Below are 14,498 nucleotides of genomic sequence, written 5' to 3' on the forward strand. Positions count from 1 at the left end.
AGAGGGAAAGCGGGCAGAGGATGCTGGGTGTGATGCGCTGGGAAACCCCGCCCACAGCCCATCAATCAGCGAGGAGCGCGTCACTGGGTCACCCCCGGAATTTGACGTGACATCAGCAGATGCAGATGTCAGAGCCGGCTGCAGTCGGGTCACGTGATGCCTGGTGAGCGGTCAGCGATAGCGCCGCTCACAGGCAACAATGACCACAGGAGGTATTTAAAAAAAAAAAAAAAACACACCAAACAAAAAAACCAAAACACACAATTATCTTATTTCCACCTTTTAAATAGACGGGGCTTTGTCTATAGTAGTGGACAACCTCTTTAATCATCAAAAATACAAACTGCCTAATAATTGTGCACTCAGTAAATAGAATATAGATTTTTTTTTGCATCAGTTTTATTTCGTTTTGACAACTGCAATGTAATTTTACTGCACCAGAAATATTGTTTAATATAAACAGTTCATCTCTATTCCTATATACAAAGGCGCTGTGAGTATATAAATACTAGTGCAAAAGAATTGCTACATTAGTAGCAGTGTAAAAAAAAAAAAGCAACATTACAATTTACACAAATAAGTGTCTTCATGATTTCTTTCTACACAACAGAAATGTATCGCACCATAAATATTCAAGTGTTTGCCTAGAACGCAATACTGTTAGACGAGAGGAGCGTCACATCCTTCAATAAAATTAACTTCATTGGCTCGTTAAGAAATAAATTAGTCAACTTTTAGCAGCCATTTAGCATCGTATATGTTACAGGTTAATTAAGATGTTCATTTAACGTAAACATTTAAATAAAAAAATGATTGAATGAATTAATTTTCCACATCCATAGCCATCTCTGGCAGGTCACCGGGGAGAAGCCGCAGCAAGGAATCTTTATTCAACGAGACGAGCAAGTCGATCTTGGTCATGCATTCTTGCAGCTCACTATCCGTATACCCACTGTCCTGCATACTGGTAGCGCTCCCTGGGTATAACATTGATTCTGCAAGCGCCAAGCAGCAGATGGCCATCAAGGATGGTGGATAGGCATTAAAGGCATAGTCGGCCAGGCTGAGTTCAGCAATGCCTTTTGCCAATGCAAGAGATTTGGAGGCCCGAGAAAGGTCCGGCTCTGTGGGTTCTCCGTCCGGCAAGTGCTGAAGAGAGAAATGCTGCAGGAAGAAGTTGATGGTAGGAGCTCCCAGCTGGAACTGAAGCTTCAGCAAGATGATGCACTCCAGATTGCAGAGCTGTTCACGGGAGAAGTTGTTACAGCACAAGGCGAGCAGCTGCTTCACTCTGGGAGGTCGTGTCTCCACCTGAAAAAGAGAAATACAGGATGTAAAGTCAAAGTTTGGTACTAAGGGAATAAAGATGCCTACTAGTGATGAGCGAGCATGCTCATTACTCAAAATTTACGAGCATGCTTGGGTGCGCTCCGAGTATCTTCAGTATGCTCGGATGTTATGTTTTAGTCACTCTAATACAGTCGCAAATCATGTGCACAAAGATGCCAAACAGTTGCAAATCATGCACACGGTGCGACTCAAACATAACACCCGAGCATGCTGAAGATACTCGGGAAACAACCAAGCATGCTCACCAAAAGGGTTAACAGAACATACTCGCTCATCACTAATGCCTACGCCTGATACTGAACATGGACAGGGTCTTACATCAGCAAGGCTTCAGTCTTCAATTAAATGCAAATCAATTTCAGTATCCAGACACAACAATTTCCTGCAAGGTGCGCATGGCCTTATGATGTGTTCACGCGCTGAAGCAGTCTCATCTCTCACATATGCATGCATTTGTGCAACACGTCACCTTCGCTTAAGGGCTCAATTACGTCAAAATTTTATACATACGAGAAAAATGGCCTTTTTTTATTTCTAAAAATCGAACTTTGATCAGAGTTTTGTCCAAGTGTCATCAGTTTCTAGTATGTAGAAACGGGGGGGGGGGGGGGGGGAAGAAAAAAAAGTCTCTCCACCTTCTCCTTTCTGAAAGTCTGTGAAAGTCGTACTACACTCAAACGTCATCCCAGTTGTGTGATTTTTTTCCATCGACTTGCATTGTCAATTTTGATCAGACACTTCGATAAAAATCTGACATGTCTCTGCGATTTTACACGGACTGAAAAATCACGGACATGTGAATTACTCCACAGACACTATCATAGGTATGAGTAGGACTCGCATGAGGACAACGAATGTGTGAATGAGGCCCAAGGGTTCAATCAGACATCCATGTTTCAAGTATGTGTTTGATCCATGCTTTTTATGGTTTCAATGAATACCCAATATAATCTATGGCGTTGCTCACATGTATTTTTTTTTTTTTTGTGCAGACAGTGACTGCAAAAAAAAAAAAACCCAAAAACCCACACATGTCAGTTTTTGATTTCTGTTATGGATAAAACAAGCCAGTGTGTCTGAAAGAAAAAGCACACAAATGCCATCTGCGTGTCACCCAAGTGCAATCTGTTTTTTACAGATTGATAAGCTAAAACAAGGAGTGGGTGAAAAAAGCTGAAGTGGTGACGTGTTGCTAATATACTTTTTCTTTGACTGTTCCACTCCTGGATTTAGCTTACCAATACTGATGTCAAATACTGAACGTGTGAACGTAGCCTTAGGAAAAAAAAAAAAAAAAAAAAAAAAACCCTCAAAAGAACAAACGTCTGAATGAAGCCCAAGTTTAAATTGGATCTATTAACTACAGCCATTTATATCTATTTAAAGTGTTAATTCCATCTTCATAAGTGTGTATTGTCTGATAGTGCTTGTAAATACAAACAATTTTGCCGTGTACTGCTTACTAGAGTTTTCAGCCGTTTGAGATTAACTTTTCTTTTGTTTACAGCTCATTGCTTGGAGACCGACCACCACCGCTAGACAGCAGAATGTGCGCTGTGCTTACAAGCTCTTTTCCATGGAGATGTAGCACTGTTTTGACGCTGACAAGTATCACTGGAGCACGCTGTTACCTCCTAATCCAGACCAGCTTCAGCGCAGTGCTTACGAGCTAGATAGCAGGAGTGGTCGGGCTCCTAGACAAACTGAAGAAGAAAGCAAAAAATAAAGAAAAAAAAAAAAAAAAAAAAAAAAAAAAGGAAGGAAGAAGTGTTAATAAGAATGAGGGAAAATTTTAATAAGCAGCAAATTGCAGAATTGCTTGTTTTTACAATCAATTTCACAATATCCATTGATGAAGAAGGGAATAAACCTTTAGCAGGGCTTCTGACAGACCTTATATGGTCGATTGGTGTCATACAGGCACAGTTGATCTATGTTCCATATTCTTTCCTTTGTGGACCGCGGCATGTCCTGCTCATGAATGTGCATCAGGAATTACAGCATCTATCGCTGTCTATTAGGGAAGAATCAGACGACTGTATAACTTGTAAGAGGATAGTGACAATGCTCGGACTGGTCGCCTGTTCTCTCGAGCCGAGCGTCATAGAAACATGCCGACATTTTAGGGTCAGGGAGAGCCGACAGCCAGTCCGAGCATTGCGTTGCGATCCTCGTTTGCTCCTGCTGTAGAAGCACATTGCGATATACAGCTCTGGTTCCTGTACTTGACCCTGGAGTTTAGGAAATAGCACTTGTCGCCTTGTCTAATAATACACACTTAAGCAAAACGGATCATAGCTGGTTCATGCCACTATGTAGAAGCTCAATCTGCTAAGCAGTGAGAATGTAGTATCACTGGCACGATTGCTAAAGTAATAAAAGTCAATTTCTATTAAAATTGACAGTTTTCCCCAAGAATGAACATGAAGCAAACATCAACTGTGCCAGATAGACTCCTATTGGCCCAATATCTGGTCAATCAGGTCCCATCGCTGTACGTTGCAATGACTGTCATGTTCAAATGGAAGAACAGGGCAACGGAGTCTCTTGATGAACATGTGAACAAAGCCCAAGTTATTACCCATAGCGGCCCCTCTACATTGCTACTACAAAACAAAGACGCTTAGGATGATTGCGATGGTGATGGTGGCTCAAAGCAAGAAAGAAGCCCATGGAAAGCAGATACACATTGTAAGGTTGGCACATACCTGTTTACATGCAATGAGTAGAGACGTGACACCCACTAGCTGGAAGCAGTCGATCGCCACAGGCGTGCAGGAAAGGAATCGGTCCAGGAGGCTGACAGTAAGACACAAGGACTCAAAGCCCAGGCTGAAGTGTCTGTGCACCGGGATCAGCCAGCTGATCAGTTTACAACGAGATTCTGGCTTCAGCTACAAAAAAAAAAAAGTCACAACTCAGAAATTACACATGTGGTGGTACAGGGCTACTTGCTTGGCTCAGAGTCTAAAGGGGCTTCCTGGTTTTACAGAAACAATGCTTAAAGGGGGTTATCCAGCAAACAAGTTTGTGATCGTGGGGGCTGACCGCTGGGATCAGCACCAAAAATCGGCAGAACGGGGAACTGTAATCTCGGTTACAAAATGGAGCGGCAGTTCAGATAACTAAGCCTCAAAGAAAGAATAGAGCGGCGGTTGAGCACGAGCTGCGGATCCATTCTAACAGGGAAAAAAAGTTCCCCGTTCTGTCGATCAGTGCAGGACCCAGCAGTCAGACCCCCACTGGGCAATAAGTTACCACCTATCCTGTGGATAGATGTTAACTAGTTATCACCAGACACCCCCTTTAAAACTGATCATCTATCCAATATTTGATCAGCAGGGAGGGGCTGACTCCATAGTGGTCACTGCACCATACTTTTAGCAGTAGCAGCTGTGCTCTGTACTACTCATGCGAAAGGTGTTGGTGCAGCGATCCCCGGACACTATGGAGGCGCACCAGGTCATCAATGAATGGAAATAGCGCTGCAGCCCTTTTAAACAACTGATTAGTAGGGGGTTACATCCATTATTAATAGTCCAGATCTTAAAAGATAAGTCAATTTACAGAATTGGATGAGAGCTCTGCAGATTTCTAAGTTACTTTGAGCTTCAATTTTTCACCATTGTTATGATCTTTGCTTGCCGTCAATGAACCAAGACCTCCCTGTCTACACAAAAGACAATACTAACCTCATACTTCTTATAACTGAGGGTCTGTTACAGATGTTTCTAGTCTAGACAATGCAAAATGCTGTCTCCCATCCTGGTAGTTGGCTACATATATACAATATATCCCTGGAGTTTGGACACAGGACAGTGTAGACTGGATATAATTATATTCACTTTCTTAGCTAGTTTGGAGATTCCCCTCCCAAATCGACACCAGGCGGACCCAATCAACTAAAATTATTGTTTTCTGTTAGTTTAAAGGACAATCAAAAGGGGGAAAAAAAAAAAAAAGTATGCTGGGCTTTTTCTTCCAGTAAGGCTAGGGTCAGACAGCAGTAGACTCATCTGAGAGAATTGGGCTGATTATGCAAATGACACTCTGACTAGAGTTTGATCAGGGTTATCTGACTCTCTCGGATGAGAAGATGGAGAAAGAAAAGAAAAATTCTCCATTTTCTCAATTCTGTCAGTGTACAGAAATCAGACTGCACTCAGATGTCATCCGAGTGTAGTCCAAAGGTTTGCATGAACTCATTGATTTGCATGGCAGAGTGCAATCCGAATATCGGATCAAAGAGGGGCAAGCTGCACGACCCCATAGCATAACATTGGTCCGAGTGCGATCTGGCGTTTTGTCAGATCACTCTTGGGGCAGAATTTACAGTAGTGCAAACGAGCCCTAAAAATGATAGAAAATTGTGACACAGCCTCCTAATGAAGGATCAGTTGCAAGACGTAGGCGTTTGCAGTAGGAGTGTTGTCATTTAGTGACAGTAAGCAGAAATCTCAAGGTGATGTTCCCACAATTAGCTTTTTGGTGAGTTTTTGATGTTGCAGATTTTCTGCACTCATTACGATAAGTTACTTTCATTTTTTCAAAAATATGCAGCATAAAAAAAAAAATAAAAAAAAAAAAAAAAAACACCAACAACTCATTGTGGGAAAGTTTTTATTGTAAGCCAAGAATAAAGTGACTTTGCAGTGGTTGCAAAACTACAGCTCCCAGCCTGTCTGATGTACCTGCTGGGAGCTGTAGTTTTGAAGCTGCTGGAAAACAGAACATTTGCCTTTGGGATCTCTAAAGCAGCACCTGGGTTGTCATTCAGGAGAAGGAAACAGATCTTGAAAAACTGATCAAGAAAAAAGTTCATCCAATTACAAGAAAAGCACAGCTGTTGCAAAACTACAACTCCCAGCATGTCCTGGCATTCATCCCAGGAGCTGCAGATTTGCAGCAGGAGAGCTGGAGACCTGCCCAGAACATGCCATATGGGCACAGTGATGGTAGCCACAGTGGTTGCCACCCAGCTGAACGAGAGGAGTCCATAGCTTTACCTGGGGCTGGTTGGCCATGCAGTGAGCAGCCTGATACCTCTCCTCCAGGCCCCTCTTGAAGGTGCAGCATTCCTCCCCATAGTCTCTGAAGTTCTGCAGTCCCAGGCAGTCTGAGATCTTAGGGCACAGGTCCTGGGCAGAGGGCACTGGTCTGCGGGGCACAGATGAGGGGCTGGGGGTCTCATACAAGTCACACACCCCCGAGTCACAGCTCTTCAGCTTCCACTGTCGCAGGTATCTGGCTTTCTTGGCATCTCCTCTGTCTTGTGGGGTGACTTCTTCCCTCTTCCTCTTGTTAGAAAACACAGGGCCCTCATCTGTCACGCACAGCTCCTCAGCACGGGCCACCATGTCTGCCACCTTAGCGCACATGTATCCTGCACGTTTCCCTCCCCGCCTCTGTGTTCTGCAGCGACATGTTGCAGCTTTTATATCCAGCTGTGCAGCGCGCTGATTGGTCAGAATGAGGAACCTCTGGATGTGACGTCAGCATGAGAACTTTTTCCCGGCGAAAGAACCGCTGAAGAGAGAGAGCAGTTGTCGGCGTCTCCCGCGGCTGTGAGAGGCGAGGTTGCCTGGGAGACGGGCCGGCGCGTATAAATAGGCGCGCTGCTTCTGGCGGGCAGTCAGTGTCTGTCAGGACCTCCTGGGGCTGTGGCGGGCTTCCCCGCTCAGTGTGAGGGCAATTAGTTAATGAATGGCTGTGAGGGCTCCTTAAGACAAACACCCGCAGACGGGAGGGAAAGCCACACGTTCAATTTACCTCAGAAATGTTCAGTATAGGACGTGTATGGCGGCCCCACGGCCAAGTAGCACCAGCTGTGTATAGAAGAGACTTTTTTTCTGTGTTTACACGACCTGATAATCGGCCGACGATCCTTCCCGACCAATAAGATTTAACCCCTTAATTTTTAAGTTTGCGCTTTAGTTTTTTCCTCACCTTCCAAGAGCCATGACTCTTGTTTTGTTTTCTATTTAACCATATAACATAGTGGAAAACGGGAGAAAATCCCACATAGTTAAAAATAAAACAAATACAATCCACCATTATAATTCGTGTTTAATTTTTGCGGTGTTCATTGTGTGGTAAAAATGACCCAATTCTTCAGGTTGATGTGATTAGAGCGATACCAAACTTACTTGTTTTAATTATTTTAGTGGCTTAAAAAAATAGATAATAAAGTTTGGTTTGTGTCACCATTTTTCTGGACCCTTAGGCTATGTGCCCACCATGCAGAAATGAAGCGGAAAATTTCCGTTTCATTTCTGCATGTCCTTGCCCGGAAAAATGTGTGCGGAATTTGACACGCGTTTTTCGTGCGTTTTGCACATGCAGAATTGCCTTGCGTTTTCTAATGCATTTCCGCATGCGTAAACGCACAAATAATGGACATGCGGAATTTTCCGCACATCAAAAACGCTGCGGAAAATTCTGCAGCATGGGCATTGAAATTGCTGATTTACATTGGGGACCATGGGAGAAGGATTACCAAGCGTTTTACAAGCGTTTACGCTGCAAAAATTCCACAGCAAAAACGCTTGAAAAACGCATCGTGGGCACGGAGCCTTAGGGTGAGGGGCGTACATAGAAATCATGGGGCCCCATAGCAGCTGCGTCTATGTACGGTACGCCCCTGCTTAGGGTATGTGCACACTGTCCGGAGCCACCTACAGCCCCAGACACAGCGGAATAGCCGGCGGCGGCTTGTGCTAATTTTTTTTACAATGAGCGGCGCCATTTTTTTTTTTTCACCTGTGGACTTTCCTCATAGAGGTTACGTCTATGGAGAAAGCCCGCATGCGGACCCGCCGGAGAAATTGACATGCTGCGGTCTGGAAAGACACGCCGCAGACGCATAGTGGACATAGGGTTTCTAGAAATCCCATCACCTATGCTGTAACATCTGGCCGCTGCGGCTTTGATGCTACATAACACACATCTTCAAACCTGCAGCTGCTCCTGACCATGGGCACATACCCTTAAAGGGGTTGCCAAGGCTTTTATCTTTTTCATTTTTCCATTGTAGTTCTTTAAATGAACCTGACGGCTGATACATCCTGCCCGATCCACAGTCGGCGGGTATCAGGCAATGACTGTATGATCCACTTTGAAACACTGCGGCATTTCAGAGAAAAACATGCAAAAATGCAAAAATAGAAAAACCCAAGGTGGTAAAGGGGTTAACCCCTTTAAAGCCCAGGGCGTACTAATACGCATCTGCGCCCTGGGACTTAAGAGCCTGATACGTATTAGTACGCCCTGTTGATTTCACCCGCGCACAGGCTGTGCGGGCGTAATCGCCGCCGGGTGTCAGCTGATTGTCACAGCTGACAGCCGATGCTATGTGCTGGGAGCGGTCCCGCACCGCCCCCGGCACATTAACCCCCACAATGCTGCGGACGAAGTCTGAGGCCGGGTTCCGTGATTGTCATGGTGACTCGGATGTCGTCATGACAACTTCCGGGTTACCAGACAGCAGGAAGATACTTTGATCATGCGCAGTGCATGACCAAAGTATCTTCTTTCTCTGCAGCGCTGACAGCCTGTATAGCACAGGGATGGTGCGCCATCCCTATGCTATACAGGCGATCAGAGTAAAAAAAAAGTGAAAGTCTCATAGTGGGACAAAGTATAAAAGTAAAAAAAAGTGTTAAAAAATAAAAAAAAAAAATTGTAAAAATATTTAAAAAAAAATCAAAAAAAGAATCCACCAAAAATAAAAAATATAAATATACCCATCAATAAATATTATTATGGGGAAAAACCCCCGAAAACAATAAAAGTGCGCATATTTGGTATCGCTGCTTCCGGAACGACCTGACCTATAAAAATGTCCTACTAGTTAACCCCTTTAGTGAACACGGTAAAAAATAAAAAACAAAGCAAAAAACGATGCTTTACCATCATACCGCCAAACAAAAAATGGAATAAAACGCTATCAAAAAGACAAATAGAAATAAAAATGGTACTGCTGAAAACGGCATCTTGTCCTGCAAAAAAACAAGCCTCCATACAGCTCCTTCAGCCGAAAAATCAAAAAGTTACAGCTCTCAGAATAAAGCGATGCAAAGAAATATTTTTTGCTATAAAATAGCTTTTATTGTATAAAAGCGCCAAAGCATAGAAAAACAATATAAATGTGGTACCGCTGTAAACGTACTGACCCGAAGAATAAAGCTACCTTATCAATTTTACAACACGCGGAACAGCATAAAAAAATATAAATAAATTCCTGAATTGTTGGTTTTTGTTTATTCTGCCTCCCAAAAATCGGTATAGAAAGCGATCAAAAAATGTCACGTGCCTGAATATGGCACCAATAACAACGTCAACTCATCCCGCAAAAAACAAGCCGTCACATGACTCTGTCAGCCAAAATATGGAAAAATTATAGCTCGCAAAATATGGTGATGCAAAAACTAGATTTTACAAAAAAATGCGTCTTTTAGTGTGTGACAGCTGTCAGTCATAAAAACTCGATATGATTCTGGTATCGCTGTAATCGCACCGACCCAAAGAATAAAGTCGTCTAATCACTTATACCGCACGAGGAACGGCATAAAAAATAAACGATATGGCGACTAGTATTGAGCGCAAGTGTTCGCTACTTCAGTTTGCATCGGGTGCTCGGGTATGCACTGAATATCGCGGGTGCTCGAGTGACATGCTCGAGTGTCTGCCCCATATGCTTCGCGGCCAAAAAAACCTTGCGGGGATCGCCTGCCATGCACGAGCGATCCCCGCATGTTTTTTTTTTGGGTGTCTAATAACCGTGAAACATGCGGGTGGGGACTCGAGCATGTCACTTGAGCACCCGCGATACTTGGTGCATACCTGAGTACCCGATGCAAACTCAAGTAGCGAGCACTTGCGCTCAAGACTAATGACAACTTATTCAATATGATGACCTAATGTTATCAAATTCTGTCGTACCTCTGGGTTCAAAATGTCCAATATACCCCTTGATAAAATCCTTGAGGGGTCTAGTTTCCAAAATGGGGTCACTTGTGGGGGGTTTCCACTGCATCAGGCATGGACATGGCGACATGGCGTCCGCTCTCAATTCCAGCCAATTTTGCATTTAAAAAGTCACACAGTGCTCCTTCCCTTCTGAACTCTGCTGTGCGCCCAAACACAGTATTTTCCGCACATATGGGGTATTGGCGTACTCAGGAGAAATTGCACAAAAGTTTTTGGGGTCCATTTTCTCCTCTTACCCTTGTGAAAATAAAAAAATTGGGGCTAAAACATCATTTTTGTGGAAAAAGTTTGATTTTTTTATTTTCACGGCTCCATGTTATAAACTTCTGTAAAGCACTTGGGGGTTCAGGGTGCTCATCACACATCTAGATAAGTTCCCTGAGGGGTCTAGTTTCCAAAATGGTGTCAATTGTGGGGGGTTTCCACTTGTTAGGCACATCAGGGGCTCTCCAAATGCAACATGGCGTCCGCTAATTATTCAAGGAAATTTTACACTCAAAAAGTCAAAAGTCCTTCCCTTCCGAAGCCTACAGTGCTCCCAAACAGTGTTTTTTCCCCCACATATGGGGTATCTGCGTGCTCAGGGGAAATTGCACAATGAATTTTGGGGTCCATTTTTTCCTGTTACCCCTGCGAAAATAAAAAAATTGGGTCTAAAGTAACATTTTTGTGAAAAAAGTTAAATGTTAATTTTTTTCTTTCACATTCCAAAAATTCCGATGAAGCACCTGAAGGGTTAATAAACTTCTTGAATGTGGTTTTGAGCACCTTGAGGGGTGCAGTTTTTAGAATGGTGTCACTTTTGGGTATTTTCTGTCATAAAGACCTCTCAAAGTGACTTCAAATGTGATGTGGTCCCTAAAAAAATGGTTTTGTAAATATTGTTGGAAAAATGAGAAATCGCTGGTCAACTTTTAACCCTTATAACTCCCTAATAAAAAAAAAATTTGGTTCCAAAATTGTGCTGATGTAAAGTAGACATGTGGGAAATGTTATTTATTAACTATTTTGTGTGACATACAGTACAGACCAAAAGTTTGGACACACCTTCTCATTTAAAGATTTTTCTGTATTTTCATGACTATGAAAATTGTACATTCACACTGAAGGCATCAAAACTATGAATTAACACATGTGGAAATATATACTTAACAAAAAAGTGTGAAACAACTGAAAATATGTCTTATATTCTAGGTTCTTCAAAGTAGCCACCTTTTGCTTTGATGACTGCTTTGCACACTCTTGGCATTGTCTTCATGAGCTTCAAGAGGTAGTCACCGGAAATGGTCTTCCAACAATCTTGAAGGAGTTCCCACAGATGCTTAGCACTTGTTGGCCCTTTTGCCTTCACTCTGCGGTCCAACTCACCCCAAGCCATCTCGATTGGGTTCAGGTCTGGTGACTGTGGAGGCCAGGTCATCTGGCATAGCACCCCATCACTCTCCTTCTTGGTCAAATAGCCCTTACAAAGCCTGGAGGTGTGTTTGGGGTCATAGTCCTGTTGAAAAAATAAATGATGGTCCAACTAATCGCAAACCGGATGGAATAGCATGCCGCTGCAAGATGCTGTGGTAGCCATGCTGGTTCAGTATGCCTTCAATTTTGAATATATCCCCAACAGTGTCACCAGCAAAGCACCCCCACACCATCACACCACCTCCTCCTCCTTACTTCATGGTGGGAACCAGGCATGTAGAGTCCATCCGTTCTCCTTTTGTGCGTCTCACAAAGACACGGTGGTTGGAACCAAAGATCTCAAATTTGGACTCATCAGACCAAAGCACAGATTTCCACTGGTCTAATGTCCATTCCTTGTGTTCTTTAACCCAAACAAGTCTCTTCTGCTTGTTGCCTGTCCTTAGCAGTGGTTTCCTAGCAGCTATTTTACCATGAAGGCCTGCTGCACAAAGTCTCCTCTTAACAGTTGTTGTAGAGATGTGTCTGCTGCTAGAACTCTATGTGGCATTGACCTGGTCTCTAATCTGAGCTGCTGTTAACCTGCGATTTCTGAGGCTGGTGACTCGGATAAACTTATCCTCAGAAGCAGATGTGACTCTTGGTCTTCCTTTCCTGGGGCGGTCCTCATGTGCGCCAGTTTCTTTGTAGCGCTTCATGGTTTTTGCAACGGCACTTGGGGACACTTTCAAAGTTTGCCCAATTTTTCGCACTGACTGACCTTCATTTCTTAAAGTAATGATGGCCGCTCATTTTTCTTTACTTAGCTGCTTTTTTCTTGCCATAATACAAATTCTAACAGTCTATTCAGTAGGACTATCAGCTGTGTATCCACCTGACTTCTGCACAACACAACTGATGGTCCCAACCCCATTTATAAGGCAAGAAATCCCACTTATTAAACCTGACAGGGCACACCTGTGAAGTGAAAACCATTTCCGGTGACTACCTCTTGAAGCTCATCAAGAGAATGCCAAGAGTGTGCAAAGCAGTCATCAAAGCAAAAGGTGGCTACTTTGAAGAACCTAGAATATAAGACATATTTTCAGTTGTTTCACACTTTTTTGTTAAGTATATAATTCCACATGTGTTAATTCATAGTTTTGATACCTTCAGTGTGAATGTACAATTTTCATAGTCATGAAAATACAGAAAAATCTTTAAATGAGAAGGTGTGTCCAAACTTTTGGTCTGTACTGTATCTCTGATTTAAGGGCATAAAAAAATCACATTTTCAAAATTTTGCCAAATTTCCGTTTTTTTTCACAAATAAACGCAAGTGATATCGAAGAAATTTTACCACAATCATGAAGTACAATATGTCACTAAAAACAGTCTCAGAATCAGTGGGATCCGTTGAAGCGTTCCTGAGTAATTACCTCATAAAGTGACAGTGGTCAGAATTGTAAAAATTTACCTGGTCATTAACGTGCAAACCACCCTCGGGGGTAAAGGGGTTAAAGAGCAACTGTCATTTTAATTTTTATATTATGAATCAATAGAATACGTGAAAACAAGAAACTATGTGATATATCTTATCAAAGAAATCAGCTGCTTTCTCTGCCAGTATTGACCAGTCATTATCAAAGTTCTCAACTCTGAGGTAAAATCTGTATTCAGTGAAGACAAACTTCCCCTCAGTCTGTTTTCACTGAAAAATATGTTGTGTGCACAAACTCTGCCAAACACATTTTGGTTTTTTGAGCAGAAAAGGCTGTGCGCACGCAACGTCTATTTCAGGCATATTCTGTCCAGAATCAGCTTGAAAAAGCGCCGCAAAAAATAGACATAATGCACAGCAATGTAAAAACGACACTGCTGTGCACAAGTTCAGCATTATGTTAATTTTATTACCCATGTCAGGAAACTCTGGAGCGGTTATAAGAAGTTACATGCTCATTCATTGAGCTGCTTCCACTCAAAAGCTACCTGCGCTCTTAATGAATATACAGAAGGTAGAAGACACTGACGAAACCACTGGCAGAGCTGCTTCAGGCAAAAAAATGCCTGGGGAAACTCGCCGGCGGCACGTTGTGCACATAGCCACTGAGCAGAACCTCCAGGTTTTGAGAAGGATTTGGAGAGAGATTCCCCTGAATGTCTACTCTAAAAACTCCTAAAAAAAACCTCAGTGTGCGAGTTTCGGCTCCGAAAACTCAGTGTGAACACAAAAAGCTTAAACTGCATGAGAAAACGCTCTTATCTTGGAGAGTTTTTCTTTTTTTGAAGTGTTTCCTGAACTATTTTTGGAAGTTTTGGGTTTTGTTTGCAGTTTTTTTTATTTGACATTGTCTACTTTGGAACAGATACCAACAGTTTCCACTTTAAAAAGTGTCTTTTTTTGTTTTCCACCAAGCAATTTTCCAGACTTGCAATATAATCAAATAATGAAAAAAGTCTACATATGAACGATTATTAACATTGAATTGAATAACAAGAGTCTTTAAAGCATTTTTCAGGAGTTGTTAGTGACATTTTTTGGAGCGGATCTGCTCTACAAAACTCACCAAAAAGCTAAGTTTGCTCCTGGCTGTAGTGTTTGCGTATACAGTATATTAGCACCTGTACAGCACTGATGCATCATGCTTGGGCTTGTTTTCATGAGTATGAGCCTGCAAGCTGAGCACATTTACACAGGCCATGGAATTCCAAGGTGATTTCTCATATTATTTTTTATTTTACATTATATTTGTACATTATGCCTT

At 42.6% G+C, this 14,498-nt stretch overlaps 1 protein-coding gene across 1 annotated transcript; it reads right to left on the reverse strand.

Moving 5' to 3' along the window:
- Positions 1–339: 339 nt before the first annotated feature.
- Positions 340–6,927, reverse strand: CCNO (cyclin O). The gene is made up of 3 exons (XM_073655070.1): positions 6,357–6,927; positions 4,059–4,244; positions 340–1,311 (listed from the first exon to the last, which is right to left on the reverse strand). Exons 1-3 carry the CDS (start codon positions 6,726–6,728, stop codon positions 823–825), a joined length of 1,047 nt encoding a protein of 348 aa, XP_073511171.1. The 5' UTR covers positions 6,729–6,927; the 3' UTR covers positions 340–822.
- Positions 6,928–14,498: the final 7,571 nt, after the last annotated feature.

The sequence above is a fragment of the Phyllobates terribilis genome, unplaced genomic scaffold (assembly GCF_046119375.1).
Source record: "Phyllobates terribilis strain yellow unplaced genomic scaffold, ASM4611937v1 Scaffold_1__5_contigs__length_1240528914, whole genome shotgun sequence".
Taxonomy (NCBI): domain Eukaryota; kingdom Metazoa; phylum Chordata; class Amphibia; order Anura; family Dendrobatidae; genus Phyllobates; species Phyllobates terribilis.

Excerpts from the sequence above, each read along its gene's own strand:
- CCNO (XM_073655070.1), bottom strand. The coding sequence starts at position 6,728 with ATGTGCGCTAAGGTGGCAGACATGGTGGCCCGTGCTGAGGAGCTGTGC. Across the intron at positions 4,245-6,356 it reads GCATGGCCAACCAGCCCCAG|CTGAAGCCAGAATCTCGTTG; the intron begins GTAAAGCTATGG and ends TTTTTTTTGTAG. Across the intron at positions 1,312-4,058 it reads TACTCATTGCATGTAAACAG|GTGGAGACACGACCTCCCAG; the intron begins GTATGTGCCAAC and ends TCTCTTTTTCAG.